This window comes from Xenopus laevis, chromosome 1L (genome assembly GCF_017654675.1).
Source record: "Xenopus laevis strain J_2021 chromosome 1L, Xenopus_laevis_v10.1, whole genome shotgun sequence".
Classification (NCBI taxonomy): domain Eukaryota; kingdom Metazoa; phylum Chordata; class Amphibia; order Anura; family Pipidae; genus Xenopus; species Xenopus laevis.
Window position 1 is genome coordinate 146,498,266 of NC_054371.1, and position 17,948 is coordinate 146,516,213.

A 17,948-nucleotide genomic window follows, 5' to 3' on the forward strand; every position below is an offset into this window, starting at 1 on the left:
CCCCATTGCCCTGCAATGTCTGGCTCCTTAGGCATGTATACTAGGTCCTTTTTCCATAGGCTAATACTTATTTTATTTGGCAGTAAAGTAAAACAACTTGATGTCTAATTTCCTAGCATCTTAGTTTTGAGTCACTATTGCATAACCCCAGTTGTTCACATTTTGGTTGACCACTCCTATTGGCTTAGTTGATAGAGCCTTTTATTTGCATCTGGGCATGTTGGGAACTGACTCATGTGGCCAACTGTACTGTGTGCACTGCACTTATTTCATTTCCATGTTTGCATTTTTACTGATTTTAGGATTCCCAGGTATATGAAAGCTGCTACATTAACAGGTAGCATTTTTAAACACAATATTTATCTATTCTGTATCCAGTTTGTCAGTGAGATGTCCAAAACACCAGCTGAAACAGCATACATCATGTAGAGACTCTGTTTCTGTTCATAGTATTGACATGGCAAAAACAAAGTGATAGCTTTCTTTGCCATCAATAAAGAACCCTACACTATTCAGCATAAGTCTAGACTGTGAATGACTTATTGATTACTGCTCTTTACTCATTTGTAACACTGCATCAAAGCATTACTTACCACAATACTGCAATACTACTATTAACATGTGTTCCTATCTACTTCCAAAACACTATTGTAAATCATAGATTCTTATTATTATATTTTAGTTATATAGCAGCAACATTTTCCTCTCTACTTTACACATCATTCACTTCAATAATTTAAATAATGGAAAAGCTTGTTGTAGGATAGGGAAGCCTTTACTCATGAGCTTGGTGAAATCTTAAGATGTAAGTGAAGCAAAGCTTCAGTTGGCAAGCATGCAAAGACTGCTCTTTCATATAGGCTTCTATAACATGATATAAAAATAAAAGTTATTGCCTTCATGAGAAGTTATGTAAGTAAGAAGTAAGTCCTACTTACAAGTTGGGAGTAACTTTCCTTCAGTAACTTCAGATATGAATGTAGATACATGCATGAAATCCTATAAAGACCAACATCCTTGTCTTACTTAAAAAATAATCCTCACAAACAGAAATTTAATTCATTGCACATCCATCACTTAGGGTCCCAATCACTAACAACCTCCATCACTCTCCACACACATTGTCCATCAGGTTACAGAGTATTGTAGTATCTATGCATGTTTTCATTCATCCAGGCCATGGCATACAGTGTCTAGTGGAGATAAGTCTAAAGCAACTGGCTTTATGAGTATTTTTTAAAATGTTTTACCCCTTATCGAAGTGGCTTATTTGGTTAGGGAATCCCCTAACATGCAGTTGAACTGAAGTACCTGCTTAGATGAGTGGTGGAACATTTTTAAGAATACTCAAATTGCTTTAAACGTATTGCCACTGTAGCCAAAGACATGTTGAAGGGTAATTCCAGCTTCCACAAGAAAAGCCAAGGAAGTTATGCCAGCTGAGGAAGCAGGGATCCTTCCTTAGGTAAAGAGAGAAGGCTGAAAAAAATCACTACTATATTTTGGAACCTGATGAACAACCAGGAACGGGGGGCTCTCACTAACTAATTTACATTTGTTCAAATAATTAAATTGATGTTTGTTCAAAGTATCTTTCAACTATAAATAGGATACATTATTGTATGTACTGTATGTCCTATATTCTTTTGTTTTCTATCATAAAACCGGCTGTTATCACGAAGGGAAAAGATTTATGCATAATGTTACATGATAACCTACTTCCATGCATTATACAAAACATTTATATAAATCTAAGTAGGATACACTTTTTATAAAAAGGATATACAGTATTTTTCTTTGTCTGTTCTACCACACATCATGTTAATGCACACATCAGGGTTTATGCGCCCGCGTGATGACGTCATCGCGCCTGGCGTGAAATTCAATTAGTATAAAAGGGGAATTCAGGTATCAGCACATTGCCCGTTGTTAGGTTCTATTTGTTAAAGTTCCTAGGTTTATTCTAAGTGACTCCTGTTTGATCGTCTGTGTTTTGACCCTTGCCTGCCTGTTTGACTCCTCTGACCTCTCCAATCCTGACCCTTGCCTGCCTGTTAACTCCAAACTCTCCAATCCTGACCATTTGCCTGTCCACTGACTATTCTACGCTCTCCAACCCTGATTCTGGCCTGTCTGACTAATCTTTTCTTGTGCTGGCCCGGCCTGCTTGTTCCAAGTGGTGTTCCTCCATCCTGGTGAGATGATCATGCCTTTTTGCTCGTCCAGAACCGTTAGCTTTGCTCCTCTCTCAAATAAGACCTGGCAGCATCCAATTAGCCTGGGGGCTCTTCCGGAGGTGAAAGGCGGCGGTTATAGGCAGAAGTGCAAGCCCAGACCAGGGAGCTTAGCTTGGGTTCTGGATTTAGGGTGCCGTTCGTGACAGTACAACGGGCTCATGAAGAAGAAAATGAAAGCCGAAAGTCATGATTCCGCTATTCCGCAAACCTCTGAACTGCTGTACTCGACCCTCCTCCAGCGCCTAGGTGAACAAGAGGGAAAACAGAACTATATTATTCAAGGTCTGCAGTCTCTCTCGGAGAGGTTGGATGCAGCTCAGCAATCCTCTTCTGCGATTCCTGAGGGGTCTGTTCCGTCTTCTACTCCGGGTAATAGAGGTTTTTCCCATGACCCAAAAATCCACTTCCCTGATAAGTTTAGTGGGGATAGGAGTACATTTTTTGTTTTTCAAGAGGCATGTAAGTTATACCTCAGTTTTTTCCCTCACAACTTCCCTACTGGTGAGGATGAAGTAAGGTTCGTTATGACCTTACTTCAAGGTGACCCACACGTTTGGGCACTAAGATTACCTCCCTGGCCATGTTATACGATGACCCGGATCGTGCTAGCTCTCCCGATTCTGCGATTCGTAAACTCAGTCAAGGGGAAAGAATAATTGAGGAGTTTTGTACAGAATTTCTGCCGCTGGTCAGTTGAGACAGGGTGGAATGATACAGCTCTTTGTAGTCAATTCCGGGTGGGGCTTTCTAGCTCTGTCAAAAACAGCCTGGTTAATTACCTTCCAAATTGATAGAAGGCAAAGAGAGAGATGGGCTGAGGGGGATACAGATTTCCCTATTATATGTGATAATGATGTATTACCAACTTCCTTGTTTCCTAACCCTCAGGGGGAACCCATGCAATTGGGGGCTATAAGCTTGTCCCCTGAGGAACGGGCCCGAAGGCGATCCCTGGGTCTATGCGTATATTGTGGGGATAAGGGCATTATCTTAAAAATTGTCCCAAGAAGCCTGGAAAACATCAAAACCTAAATGGAGAAGGGAAACTCCATTTGGGTAGAGAGATTTCTTCTCCCCTATTCGCCTCAAAAAACCTAGTACCTGTAGTTTTGTCCTGGCCTGGGGTTCAGATAAAGTTTCAGCCTTGGTGGATTCTGGGACGGGGGTAAATTTTTTAGATGCTGCCTTCACAGAAAGGTATAATATTCACCTTACTCCCCTTACACCTGCTATGAGGATTTCTACTATTGATAGAAGCCCACTGGGGTCAGGTCTGGTAACACAAAAATCCAAGGCATTATCCATGTGTGTGAACAATATGCATTGTGAAAAATTTGCTTTTCATGTCCTTGATGGTTCCTCGTCCCCGTTAATTCTGGGGTTACCTTGGCTACAGGAACACAACCCCCACATTAATTGGGTAACTGGGGAGGTTATCCAGTGGGGTTCCAAGTGCAAGGATTCATGTCTAGCTTCCACTCTTATGGTGGCAGTTGCTTCCCTAGAGAAACTTCCTTTTGTTAAGTATTGCTCTAAGTCTCATTCTGGTGTACATAGTTCCGTACATAGCAGTCGATAAAACCCATAGGGAGGTACCCAAATATCAGGTTAGGGACTTAGTTTGGCTATCCACAGGGAATTTCAAGCTTAAAACCCCATTTCTTAAGCGGGGATTCAGATTTATTGGTCCATATCCTATTGTGGAGATTGTGAACGCAACCTCTGTCTGTCTTAAGTTGCCTGATATGTTTATGTTATCTAACTTGTTTCTATGTTGAAGCCGGCTATTCAGGTCCACCAGCAATCATGTTCTCCTCCAGTGTTGGTGAAGAGTCTGGTCAAATCCTACACCAGGGTTGACCACCTTAGGTTCCGTTCCAGGACTCACCCTGGTGGTCTAGTGGCATGCGGGGGCGCCTGCCATGCCCTCGGCGGGGACGCCCAACGCAAGTATCTTGTCCCATCGAGTGCCGGATCTCCTATGGCGCGTGCCATATGCGCCGACGTGATGACGTCATCCCGACTGGCGCAAAATTTAAATAGTATTAAAATGGAATTCAGGTATCAGCACATTGCCCGTTGTTAGGTTCTATTTCTACAGTTCCTGGGTTTATTCTAAGTGACTCCTGTTTGATCTTCTGTGTTGTGACCCTTGCCTGCCTGTTTGACTCCTCTGACCTCTCCAATCCTGACCCTTGCCTGCCTGTTAACTCCGAACTCTCCAATCCTGACCATTTGCCTGTCCACTGACTATTCTACGCTCTCCAAACCTGATTCCAGCCTGTCTGACTAATCTCTGCTTGCACTGGCCCGGCCTGGCGGCATCCAATTAGCCGGGTGCTCCTCCGGAGGTGAAATGCAGCGGTTATAGGCAGAAGTGAGAACCCAGACCAGGGAGCTTAGCTTGGGTTCTGGATTTAGGGTGACGTTCGTGACAGATCTGTTATCCGGACACCATTCATTCAAAAAGCTCCAAATTATGGGAAGGCAATCTACCCTAGACTACATTTTAAGAAAATAATTCATATTTTTGTTAATTATTTCCTTTTTCTCTGTAATAATTAAACTGTACCCTGAACTTAATTCTAACTAAGATATAATTAATCCTTATAGGGGGCAAAATAATCCTATTGGGTATATTTAAGCATTCTGGATAACTGGCCCATACCTGTATTAATATTTTTTTCTGGTTTTACTCTCTCATATCTAAATTGTCTTCTTATATTAAGGACTCTTGTTATTTTCTCAAATTCTGATTTAGAATTCCATTTTGGTCAATTTGCCAAGAGCTAATTAGTGTGTTGCCATAAATTGGCAGCTGTTATGTAAAGCAGCAAAACAAAGCACAAAAGTGTTAATGCATTTTCAGGCAGGATCTGTTAATTATATGTATTTTTTTTAGAATTCTAGAATTCATCATAACTATTTTTAAAGGAAAACTATACCCCCTGAACAATGTAGGTCTCTATAAAAAGATATTGCATAAAAGCTTAACCCTGCTTCATGTAAATAAACCATTTTCATAATAATATACTTTTTTAGTACTATGTGACATTGGGTAACCCTAAATAGAAAACTGCCATTTAAAAAAATAAGGGCCGCCCCCTGGGATCGTAGGATTCACTGTGCACACAAAAAAACCAAGCAAACCATACATGTTAGGTCACATGAGCTAATTAAAAGACAGAGTTCTGTCTTTTGCTTCCACACTTCTGTTACAGTTGTATTATTTCTCGTCAGGTGATCTCTGAGGCAGCACACTGACCATCACGAAATGGTGGTTCAAGGCAAGAGATGTAAAAGGGCAGTATTTACTTAAATATATATTCCAGTTTGGTAATATTCTTTAATATGCCACTTAGGGCTCTTACTGACGAGCGGTTGAAGCTGCTCTCCCCTGCGTTCAGTTTTTTCTGCGTTCAGACGAAGGGGAGTGCAGGAATAGACGCATTTAGCTTTTTTCAATGGGGCTGTACTCACACAGGCGTGTGTAGGCGCCGAACGCAGGAAAATACAGCCTGTTGCGTCTCAGCCTGCGTTCGGCGTCTACACGCGCCTGTGTGAGTACAGCCCCATTGAAAAAAGCTAAATGCGTCTATTCCTGCGCTCCCCTGCGGCTGAACGCAGAAAACCGGAACGCAGGGGAGCGCAGCTTCAACCGCTCGTCAGTAAGTGCCCTAAATATGATATAAACTATCTGTTTAAGTATTCATTTTGGGGGTAAAGTTTTCCTTTAAGACCTCAGAGCCTAGTTAAAGAATACCTTATATAATAATTTTCATGCTTGAACACTTAAAATTACTTTTTTAAAAAAAATATCTCTTTTATTTATGTTTTCCATTGAGAAAAAGTACAGTTGTCGACTAAACATTTATATTATAACATCATCGTATTTCAGTTTGGGGATGAGTAGGGTTGCCACCTTTTCTGGAAAAAATACCGGCCTTCCCATATGTTTATCTTTTTTCCTTATTCATAACATTGGGATTAGCCATAATTTTTACCTGCCAGGCCGGTAAAATACCGGCCAGATGGCAACCCTAGGGATAAGTGATGTTAGTATAAGAGGATCGCAAATGAAAGAAGGAAAATAAACTATCAGTACAGTTTCCTGTTGTTCTACACACTTCAGTATTTATCTTTGGGATTGGTAGTAGGTATTCCATGGAGGCCATATTTCTTTATGTTTGTCAATCTGGTCCTTTAATAAAGCAGTTAAATACAAAAGATTCTGCATTGTGTTTATTCCTTCTACTCTCCCATGAGTCATGATGGAATTTAGTAACCATTGTTTTGCGAAATTAACTCTAGCCACAGTTAAGATTTCAGGCAGTAGCTCATTTTGTGTCTTATTTAATCTTTAGTATGGAGAGCAAATAGAGTTATACGGATATAATTCTGTATGGGGTTGTCAAATATTCCATGTGTCATCTTGAAAATATCTTCCCAAAATGCAATTGCCAGAACATTTAAATTATTTTATGGCATAATTCATAAGTTCCCAGCCCTGCAGCAAGTGAGTAAGAGCTGAGAAAAATGCTTTTAAATCTCAACTCATCTGAGTAAAGAACTAAGGGTGGTACCAACCCTAAGTTTGACCCTCTATGGGAATTTTTCTGAAATTTCCTACAGTCTGGGGAGGGGCAGGCTCAGGCAACCTATATAGGGTAAATAATGGCAAAATAGTCCTCTGAAGCCAGCCCAGGCATGAAGGCTGCTCCTAGGTGGTTGCTACGAGTTAGTGTTTGTGGAATAACCCTGGGCAGTTAGGAAAATAGCATTCAGGTGTCGGTTTGTAAGAACCAACATGTACTGCAAGTGACACAGTGGCTGAAATCTGTAGTGCTGTACATGATGGAGGAACAGGGGTAACAGTAGTAGTGGAATAGTTCCCTGAACATTTCATAACACTCTGGTATAATGTAAGACAGGAGCTGGCACTGGAGACTTTGTGTTATAGGAGAGAACAGAAGTGTGCAGGAAAAGTGGTCACTTTGTACTTAAAGTTCATGTGTAGTCATCACATTAAGTTAAGGCATTGTGCCAGAATCCCTAAAAATAAGTAAGTTTCCAATATTTTTGCATTATTTAATCATGCCTTGTTCCTGCACCAGCCTGTGCTTTTATCTGGCACCAAAACCTGACTTGTTTATTTGACTACATTTATTGCCAGCTGCCTGTCCTGACCTCTGTTTTTTTCTATTAGATTCCATCAGTTGTGTGCACTGACCTCTTGCCTACCTATTGCACTTTGTTTACTGTATACCAGCCTTAGCCTCTGGCCTATATACTGGAATCACAAAAACTGTTTTTACAAATCAGCAAGTTTGCTTCTAACTGAAGGTAGAGCCATATCAGACACAGACTTATTAGTCAGGATACCCCTGAGGAAGGTTCCAGTACAGACCAGAACTCTGGGTTGTTGTTTTGGTGATTTAAAATATACTTTTATTCAGTAATGTTAATTCATCATGAACATTTAATACAAGCTTCTTCTCACGGAAATTGGCAGCTTACTAAATATGATCAATTAAAAATGTACTGTTTCAGTATCTCCCTCTCAGCAATCTGTTAGTGATGTGTGGGTCGTCAAAAAGTCCATTCGACCCCGACCCTAACCTGATCGTTCACTACCCACACCTGACCCTAACGGCGCGCACATCAATATCGATAGACCTGCGCTAGCCTCGCCCCTCTCTGAAGTCATGGAAGGTGTCAGGGCATGCAGGGGAGAGGCTATTAAAAGTACTGACTGGAGGTGGAAGCCAGGCATTGTAAGTTCGCTGGCAGGGTGGGCGCATGGTAAAGTACAACCCAAACCCACCCTTGAAGGTGTGTGGAAGTTGGCCCCACCCGTGGATCCCACCAGTTTTGGGCCATCTCGATAATCTGTCTCTTTCTCATGCAGTTAGATTATAACTGACAGTTCCAAAGTTAGATAGTTAAGTTGGGTACATAAAACAAAAAGTCCATTAAGTTCAACCCCTCCAATTGAACCCCAGTGCACATATATCACATATATGCACATACTTTTATAGACCTATCTTTACACTCACATATTATGTAGGACTAAACTTTATTTGCTTTAGTAGCCATTCAAAGGCGCTGCCTAGAATTACACGGCTTGTTATCCACAAACATTCCCAGACCCATCTCAATTAATGATATCCCCAATACACTTTTATATAGTCTATAACTCACATTTATGTTATTTCTACCAAAGTGCATAACCTTGCACTTATCAATGTTGAAACTCATGTTCCAGTTCGCTGGCCAGTCTTCAAATTTAGTCAAATTGCATGGAACTTGCTTGGAATTGTACAAAGCAAAGTTGTATAATTTAGTATCATCAGCAAAAACAAAGACAGTATTTCCAATGCCCACCTCAAGGTCATGAAAGTAAAGAGCTAAATACATACCCCTGTGGTACTCCAGTAACAACACAGGTCCAATTAGAAAATGCTTCATTTGTCACCGCTCATTGTAATCTATCCTAGTTCTCTTTCCAAGTACAAATATTATGTTCCAGGCAAATATTCCTTAGTTTAACCATTAACCTTTTGTGAGGTACTGTATCAAATGCTTTAGCAAAGTCAAAGTAGATCACATCCACTGCCATGTCAGAGTCTAATTGCTTGCTCCCCTCCTCATAGAAGACAAATTAGTCTGGCAGGATCTATTATGCCTAAAACCATGCTGGCATAAACTCATATTATTGCAACATGCCAAGGCAGTCCTCACTCAACTAGATTTTCAAACCTGCCCTATAGATTTTTTGGGACAGACCTTTGGTTGATACTATACTGTACATTGGCCAATAAGCTGTTAACTATTTTTGGCCCACACATATCAAGCTTCACATCTAGATCTGCAGGTAGTAAGTACTATGAGCATGTAACATTTATTGAATCAAAATTGAATTAGGAGACTAGGTAACAGACTTGCTTCATAATGCATACTTTCAGAAGAGTTCATAGAAGTAGTCAACAATGAAGGGCTGTTCCTGGATTCTATGAATCTTTTAAATGTCATTCTGCACAGCATTTTTTTTTATAAACAAATTTGTTTATAATACTGTATTATTTAAGCTGTACAAAGTGGCCTGCCATCATCCCAGTTCAGTTGACTAATAAACCTCAATAGTATTTCTAAAGTACCAGTACCATCAGATCAATAAAATGCGAACAGGAAGAAAATGACCCAAAAAGAAGATGAATCAATAACTATGAATTAAATACCCCTTAACTTTGTGCTGTCGTTATTTTATATAAAAAAAAATATTTCTGTAATACAAGTATGGGACCTCTTATCTAGAATGCTCAGGACCTGGGGTTTTCTGGATAACGGATCTTTCTGTAATTTGGATCTTCACACCTAAAGTCTACTAAAAAATCATTTAAACATTAAATAAACCCAATAGGCTTGTGGCTGCAATAAGAATGCATTCTATCTAAGTTTGGATCAAGTACACTCTACTGTTTTATTGTTACAGAAAAAATAGATCATTTTTAAACATTTTAAATATTTGCATAAATTGAAGTCTATGGGAGATGGCTTTCTTGTAATTTGAAGCTTTCTGGATATTGGGGTTTCCAGATAACAGATCCCATACTTGTATATGGTGACAAGGTAAATTCCACAATAATGACAAAGGTTATTGAACACAAAGTTTGGTTCAGTCAAATTTAATCAGTAATAATAGACTGCTAAATATAGAAAATATTAACCTTCTGTCTCTTTTGTTCATATGGTACTAATATGATATTTTTCCACAATAGGCCCTGTGTTTACACCATTGGATCTCCTATTAACAACAGGGCACTCTTTCCATGTCAAGAGCCTCCAGTTGCAATGTCTACTTGGCATGCAACAGTTCAAGCTGCCCTCGATATTGTAGTTTTAATGAGTGGTGAAAATTGTGCTATTCCAAATCCCTCACGTGAAGGTAAGCATATCCTATTGACAAAATAATAACTGTTATTCTTATTTTAATATTCTCTTTCTGAAAAAAAGTCAATGTTTTATAGCTGTAGACATATTGCACTAAAGGGGGCCAGTTATCAAAATCTTGAGTTAGAAAAAATGCAATGAAAATACTCGCGCAAGTAATAGTCGGGGAATAAATGGTGAATAACAAACAAGGGTTACAGAGTACAATAGGATTAGAGGGCTCTACACGTTAGAGTTTACAAACTAAGGTTAGGGTACATTTGAGACATTAGGATTTTAGAAACAATTTTGTGATTTTTTTGATACAGCAATGATTGATTAATTAAGGTACATTGAATAAGCCTCTTTAAACAGGTGGGTCTTTAAGGAGCGTTTGAATTTTTTGAAAGAAGGAGAAAGTCTGGCAGCTCGTGGCAGAGAGTTCCAGAGAAAAGCAGAAGCCTGAGAGAAGTCTTGTAGATGAGAATGGGGAGAAGGGATGAGAGAAGAGGTGAGGTTGAAGGTCAGAAGCAGAGTGAAGGTTGCGTGCAGCAGTGTATTTGGAGATCAGAGATGAAATATAGGGAGGGGCTTCACTGTTAAGGCCTTAAATGTAAGTGTGAGTAATTTGAATTTGATTCTAGAGGAGATTAGGAGCCACTGAAGGGACATGCATATGGGAGCAGCCGATGTTGAGCGGTGAGATAGATGAATGAGTCTAGCAGCCGCATTTTGAAAATATCAGAGTTGTGAAAGGCAACTTGTTGGAATACCTGTAATCATCAAGGCAGAGACTGAATAAGTGTTTTGCTTGAGTCTGAACTGAGATATGGTCGTATTCAGGCAATGTTGCGCAGCTGATTTCGACAAGATTTTGCAAGTGCTTGGATGTGTGGTGAAAAAGACAGACGCGAGTCTAGGATAACTCCTAGGCAGCGTGCCTGTGTGGTCAAATGAAAGGTGGTGTTAAAGCAAAATATTTGTAAATATATATATATATATATATATATATATATATATATATATATATATATGTTGCCTTTTTATATATACTTGCAAATAGAAATATAGAATATACGGGGAAAATATAAATACACACATAATGGCTGATGGAGAGACCCCACAAACTTTGTGATATGCGATGCACTGAACATAATTGAATTACCATTCAGGCAATGGTAAGTACTGTGGGCAACCAAGGCCTTTTGATTATCCTCTGAAAATTCACATTGGCATGTATTTTATATCTAATTGAGGGCCCAGGGCTACTTGTTGTGATGTGACAACAGCACAAGAAAAGTGTTGTATTGTAACAAAAAAATTGCATCGAGGGACGGATCTGACTTATTTTGCACTAGATAATGTATAATTTAAAAAAATAGGACATGAATGTATAATGCATGTTTCGATATGTTTATAAATACAGGCTAACAGTACTCAGCCTCATTAAAACCATTATAACTTAAAAGAGATCTGGATTTTAATCATTAAAGCACATTTAAATTATTTAAATATGCTTAAAATTCTTGAAGCTGGCATTCACTGGTGGTTCTGATCAATGCATACTTAAATTATTAACTAGGTCATTGTTAATTGGAGATGCCATGAATCCCATTTGAGAATCACCGAAGTAGCATTACTTGTTTTACAGTAATCATTGTTTAACTCTCCAAAATTATATACCGGCATAAGTAAGTAGCAAAAAGGCATGTGAAACTACAGCTTGAAACATTAAAGATTCCTCTATGTGGCAATTAGTCATTTCAGCATATCAGTTTATAATTTTTTTAAAAATGTGCATACTTTCTAAAGTTATATGAAAGATCATAGTATTTAGATATACAACATGTACTGATTAGAGATATTTAACAGAGACTTCAGGTATTTGTAATAGATACAAAACCAATGGTAAAACAACAAATCATGGACTGATGACACGCTAGCAGAAGCATTGGGATATTATACTTACTTGTTTCTAAATTAGCCAATAACAATGCCTGCAAAATATATTTTTAAAAGTATTGTGTTGGTTGCAAAACTTTACTCAAGACACTAACATGACATAAATGAGCAGAGGTTGTTGTGGATAGTGTCACATACATGTTAGCCATGCATAAATATTTTCAGACACCATGTGCTTGAATAACTACACAGCTACTGACAATGCTTTGAGGCCAGTTGAGTAAATTCCGGGGGGGGTTAGTAAAACCAGGACACTTTTATTTTAAGTATTCGGCATGTACAATAATGTATAGTTAGGGTAGGGCATGTATATTTAAAAGAATTTTCAGTGTAAAAATAAAAACTGGGTAAATAGATAGGCTGTGCAAAATAAAAAATGTTTCTAATATAGTTAGTTAGCCAAAATTGTAATGTATAAAGGCTGGAGTGACTGGATGTCTAACAGAACAGAACACTACTTCCTGCTTTTCAGCTCTCTTTGTTTTGTTTGCCTGGTTACCATGGTTACCAAGCAGTAACCAATCAGTGACTTGAGGGGGGGGCATGGGTCATACCTGTTGCTTTTGAATCTGAGCTGAATGCTAAGGATCAATTGCAAACTCACTGAACAGGTATATCCCATGTAGCTCCCCTTCAAGTCATTGACTAACTCAGAGTTATAGAGCTGAAAAGCAGGAAGTAGTGTTCTGGCTATTATGTTAGACATCCAGTCACTCCAGCCTTTATACATTATATTTTTGGCTAACTAATTATATTAGAAACTGTTTATTTTGCACAGCCTATCTATTTATCCAGTTTTTATTTTTACACTAAACTGTTCCTTTAAGAGCTTATTGGAGCCTGCCATAATGTATACCTATTATGGTCTCAGCCAATGTCTCTGTTAAAGCATTAGAAAATGTTAAAATTTGATGGTGAGGTACAGTTGTACCCAAAAGTATTGGCATTTCTGCACAAATAATTCATCATATCTGCTAGAAAATTGTTGAAAATTGCAATGCTTTGGTATTTACGTGTGTATTTCTTTGTTTGCAGTGGAAAACACACAAAAGCCGAAAAAAAATATTAAAAAATATCTTATTCCACACAAAAACCCTAAAGTGAATTGCACAAAATTATTAGCACCTTCTAGAAGTTGTAAGAAATATGTGGATTTCAAGCAGGTGATTCTCTTTCAGTTTGTAAGTAAACTCAACTGTGATAAGATTCTGAATGTGTCCACCATACTTCAACAACAGGCCCCTAGTACTGTATCCAATCTTTCTGGATGTGGACAAAAGAAATAAATTGATACCAATTGCAAAGGATTGTGAGAATATGGTAAATGAAACTTGTCAGTTGTCAGTCAGGTTCACGCTTACCTTCAGGCACAAGGTACAACAGTTCAACTCAGTGAAAAGTGGCTATTTGGTAGTAGAGATGTTGCAAAACAGTTTGAGAGCCTAATTGAAGTACACAGAAACCAGAACAAGCCAATTTTTTATGGCAAAATGTTATTGAGTATAAACAAGGAGAAATTAGAACATTTTGGTAAAGCATTACATCCCTTTGTTTAAATGAAGCCTTATAGTCAAGAACACCATCTGTAGAGGTTAACACAAAGAAACCTTCTGATCTTTAGGGGTTGCATTGCTACCTTGGAATGGAGTGCCTTGAGTGTGTACATGGCATCATAAAATCTTTACATTACCAATGTATTTAGGAACTCTATATTGAACCTAGTGTCAGAAAGCTGGCTCTTTCCAGATCACAGGTCTTCCAGCAGTTCAGGGACTTGTTTCAGACTTGTTTTTCAGTGCATCGATGTATTGATCAGTAAAAGGAATTGTAGGCCATTGCAGAAGGTGACCTGCAAAACCAGCTTCCTTCTTGTCAAGACATAAGTGCATGCCTGAATGGTGCCTGAACAATACTCATCTACAGTTTGTTACTGGTTATTAAAATATACTCTTTTAATGCTGTTCAATATGACTGTATATGCTAACTTTGAACAAACAACTGAATAGCTACAGAGACTGGATGTTAATGGATGTCTGAATTACTTAGAGCAGCAATCTCCAAGGAGCAGTTTTCCAGTAAATTCAGTGAGCTGCAATACCCAGCACCCTCTGGAAAGCCACAAATTGTAAATCACACTCCTGGAACGCTAAGGCTGCTTCCCACAAGCATTTTTAAAATGAACTAGCGCCTCACATCTTCTGGCTGCTTAGCGCACATTAAGAGCAGGGGGTGTTACTTTGCACATACATCTGGGTTTTTTTATAACTTTGGTGCAGACATACCATTTATGCCAGCAGTGCTTATAATATATCTCATATTGTCTGCATGTAAGTAGACTGATTGGCCAGAAAATGGGCCATTTAAAATAGTGTAAAAAAGTAGCTTAATAGGGTCAGATAAAAAAAACAAACTGTAGTCAACGTGTAGGTAAGAAACTTGCAAAAAATATTTGTACTCCTTTCTTATTATAATGTATTATTCACAATAAGTGTTTTGAGAATGTTTTACGTTACTTTCCCTTTATTTTTTATGTATATTGAAATATATCTATATATTTCTAACAGTAGAAAAAAAAATCCAGACCAGCCTTAAAAATATAACATGCATAACACAAACACGAAAAGCTTGGACTGTTGCCTAAATCATTGAATCATAAAAACAACATGTCAAACGCCATCCTGCACAGCGTCATAGCAATAAAAGTCTATAGTTCTGAGGTGCTTAATGTATAACACATAATAATATTCTGCATCATTAAACCCTGATTATCCAGAAACTTTCTTTTTGTAAAAAATATATATTTTCTACTTTAAATGCCTAACTTTAAACACCAAAAAAGCCACAAATGGCTAATATCTATATACTTTTTTAAAGCATTTGAGCAGACGTACTTTGCCTCTTTCTAAACTGCTGCTGTGTGAATCTCTTTATTGCTTGCATGCTAAAGTGCATGAGTAAAGTTGGCATTAAATAATTACTGCACACACACACATGATATGCTGCACATGTTAAAGGACATGGAAACCCTAATTTACTGGGGTGGCGGTCCAAAATGTTAGTTGAACAGTGAATAAGTAAAATACAATCTCCATATGTAATAAAAGACACAATATATGCCCAGGTGCAGTAAGCAACCCATTTGCCCTTAGACTTGCACCCCTCCAGTGAATTAGGGTTTCCTTTGTCCTTTAAATGGCTGAATTGATAAGGTTATTTTCCCTAATATTCCCATGTTCTAACCTGGTGTAATGTCTTCTGGGAGGATGCCGAAGTTGTAATTTGGTCAGGATTTATGTTTTTAATATGTTTAATTTAATTACATCAAGTGCAACTAACAGGCTACTTAAATGAATTGGTTATCAGAGAACAAACAAGACTTTGAAAACATGCAAACTTAGGCAAATTCTAAGCCATCTAAGGCAGGCTACAACGACAATTCTAATAAGTGTGGAACTAATTCTTCATGAGTCATTTTGTAGAAATCTTGTAATTTGAAGCTTGTTTGTCATCACAATGAATCAGAAGGTTTAAGCCAAACTAAGAAGCAGCCTGTGGTTTCTGTCAAGTTCCTGATACGGTTGATCAACTCCCAGGATTAGAGCATTAGCATTGCTATTATTATTATTATTATTATTGTTGCTTATGTAGAATATTCCTGTATATTCTGCAGAACAATATAGTGGTGTGGCCTTGTGGTCTAAATGGCAGGTAACAGTGTTCATGTAACTATGCATAAAAAACTCATTTTATTAGCCATAGAAGGAAGAGTAATTTTTGAAGCCTATGCTCTGCCCTTTCTTCAAATAACTCAAAACTTACTATAAAATAAATCGATCTACTGCAAAATATATATATATATATATATATATCTCATATAATACCTGCACTCTGTTATCTCTATTGGCGGGGTGCACGGTCATTTCAAAACAGACTATCTATATATATATATATATATTTATAAACATACTGGTAGCTTATGGTCCCTGACCTGCTGGAAGACCCATGATCTACAGCAGAGGTCCCCAAACTTTTTTTTTTACCTGTGAGTCACATTCAGTTGTAAAAAGAGTTGGGGAGCAACATAGAAAAAAAAAAATGAAGTTCCAGGGGGTGCCAAATAAGGGCTATGACTGGCTATTTAGTAGCCGCTATGTGGACTAGCAGCATACAGGAGGCTCTGTTTGGCGGTACACCTGGTTTTTATGCAACAAAAACATGCCTCCAAACCAGGAATTCAAAAATTAGCACCTGTTTTTGGGCCACTGGGACATCCAACATCCAAGGGCATGGTGAGCAGCATGTTGCTCCTGAACCACTGGTAGGGGATCACTAATCTACAATGGAGACCCAGCTTTCTGGGTTCAGTACAGTGCTCCTAAATGCCTTGGTAATCTTTTAATTTCATGATGCCATGCACTGACAAGGGCAGCAAAGTAACTCCAAAACATCTAACCTTTGATATGTTTAACTGTGGTGATGGTGTTCTTTTCTTTGAAGGCTTCATTTTCTCCTGTAAACAAAGTGGTGTTTTGCTTTACCAAAGAGCTCTAATAGCATCTGTTCACAGGAACTGCTCCCAGATGTATATTGACTTATTCAGTTGTTTGGGCACTGCAGTTGGGTTTTCTTATGTTTCTCTGTTAGGAGTGGGTTCTTCCATGGTCCTCTTTTATTGAGTTGGTGATGGAGGGTCTGAGCTGAGAATGTTATACCTTGTGCTTGAAGGTCAAACCTTTAGATTGTTAGCTCATGGCCCTCTTATTGTATTTTTATTGTGTAACCCTTATTTGTTGATTATTGTAAGATTCCATTTTGTTATAAATTGGATGGGGTTTGGGTGTATAGTGATTTTACCGTGCAGCGGTCAAATTGGGATATGTAACTAGATGGCACAGTGCTTACTACCTTCCCAGCATGCTACATGTTACCACTGACAGTAGCATAATTTTGAAGTATATACAGTGAAAAGATTTTTGTTTGTTGCCATTGTGAGGTTGCTTCAATTGCATTCCGAAGCGATATCACAGACAGAGGGCTGTGGTATTTTCCTCTCTGTACACCTGGGTAGTACAAGGTGTAATAAGGCGACCTACAATCCCAGGGTACACTCAGCAGGCATGCACGCACGTATGGAAAACAACTGACCTTGCACTCCTGCTAACAAAAACAATTTGCAAGCTTCACTGAAGCAAGAAAGTGTCCTTTTTGGTGCTGCACCCATGGATGTAATGTAAATGAATTATTGTTCACATTAATTGAATTAATGTAGGCACAACCTTATTATTTATACTTTTATCTATATAATTTAAGGTACCCATTTTGTTTTAATGCAAATTAAGTGTAATTTTGGGACAAAACGCTTTTTATAAAGTTGGCAAAATTATTAAAATTCCTTTGATCTGGTTGGCATAAGAAATTCATAAACTGGGCTAACAGGTTTGCACACCCAACCCATGTCTGTGTTTGTATAAATGGGATAAACACTTAAAATGATCTCTGGGTTATCTTTCTGTGGCACAAGGTAATTATCACACAAACCACATAAAATCAGTTTTCTTCTTCTTTGTTTCAAGGCACAACCATAGTAGCATTTTGAAGATGCAGGTGTGCCTTATGGAAAATGAAGGAACTTCTAAAAATCCTAAAATGTTACAAATAAATTGGAGTGATGTAGCCCGCTCTCACACCCTGGCCTTCAGAGTATCATCGCCTGGTGCACGGTGTTGGGGGGATCGGCACCCTCCACAGCAATTCAGAACAGAGTAAACACTGGCACTCACGGCAGGTTCAAGCAGGGGTGTACCCTTGCGTTTTTATTTA

General features: G+C 38.5%; 1 protein-coding gene across 1 annotated transcript in view; it reads left to right on the forward strand.

Annotated features, from left to right (window-relative positions):
• The window catches only part of LOC121394205 (aminopeptidase O-like), a 235,151-nt gene that overhangs the window by 20,822 nt on the left and 196,381 nt on the right, over positions 1 to 17,948 (forward strand). Inside the window, exon 2 of the mRNA XM_041564512.1 lies at positions 10,016 to 10,182. Coding sequence (XP_041420446.1) covers positions 10,016 to 10,182 — 167 coding nt within the window. The remainder of the gene's footprint in view (positions 1 to 10,015; positions 10,183 to 17,948) is intronic.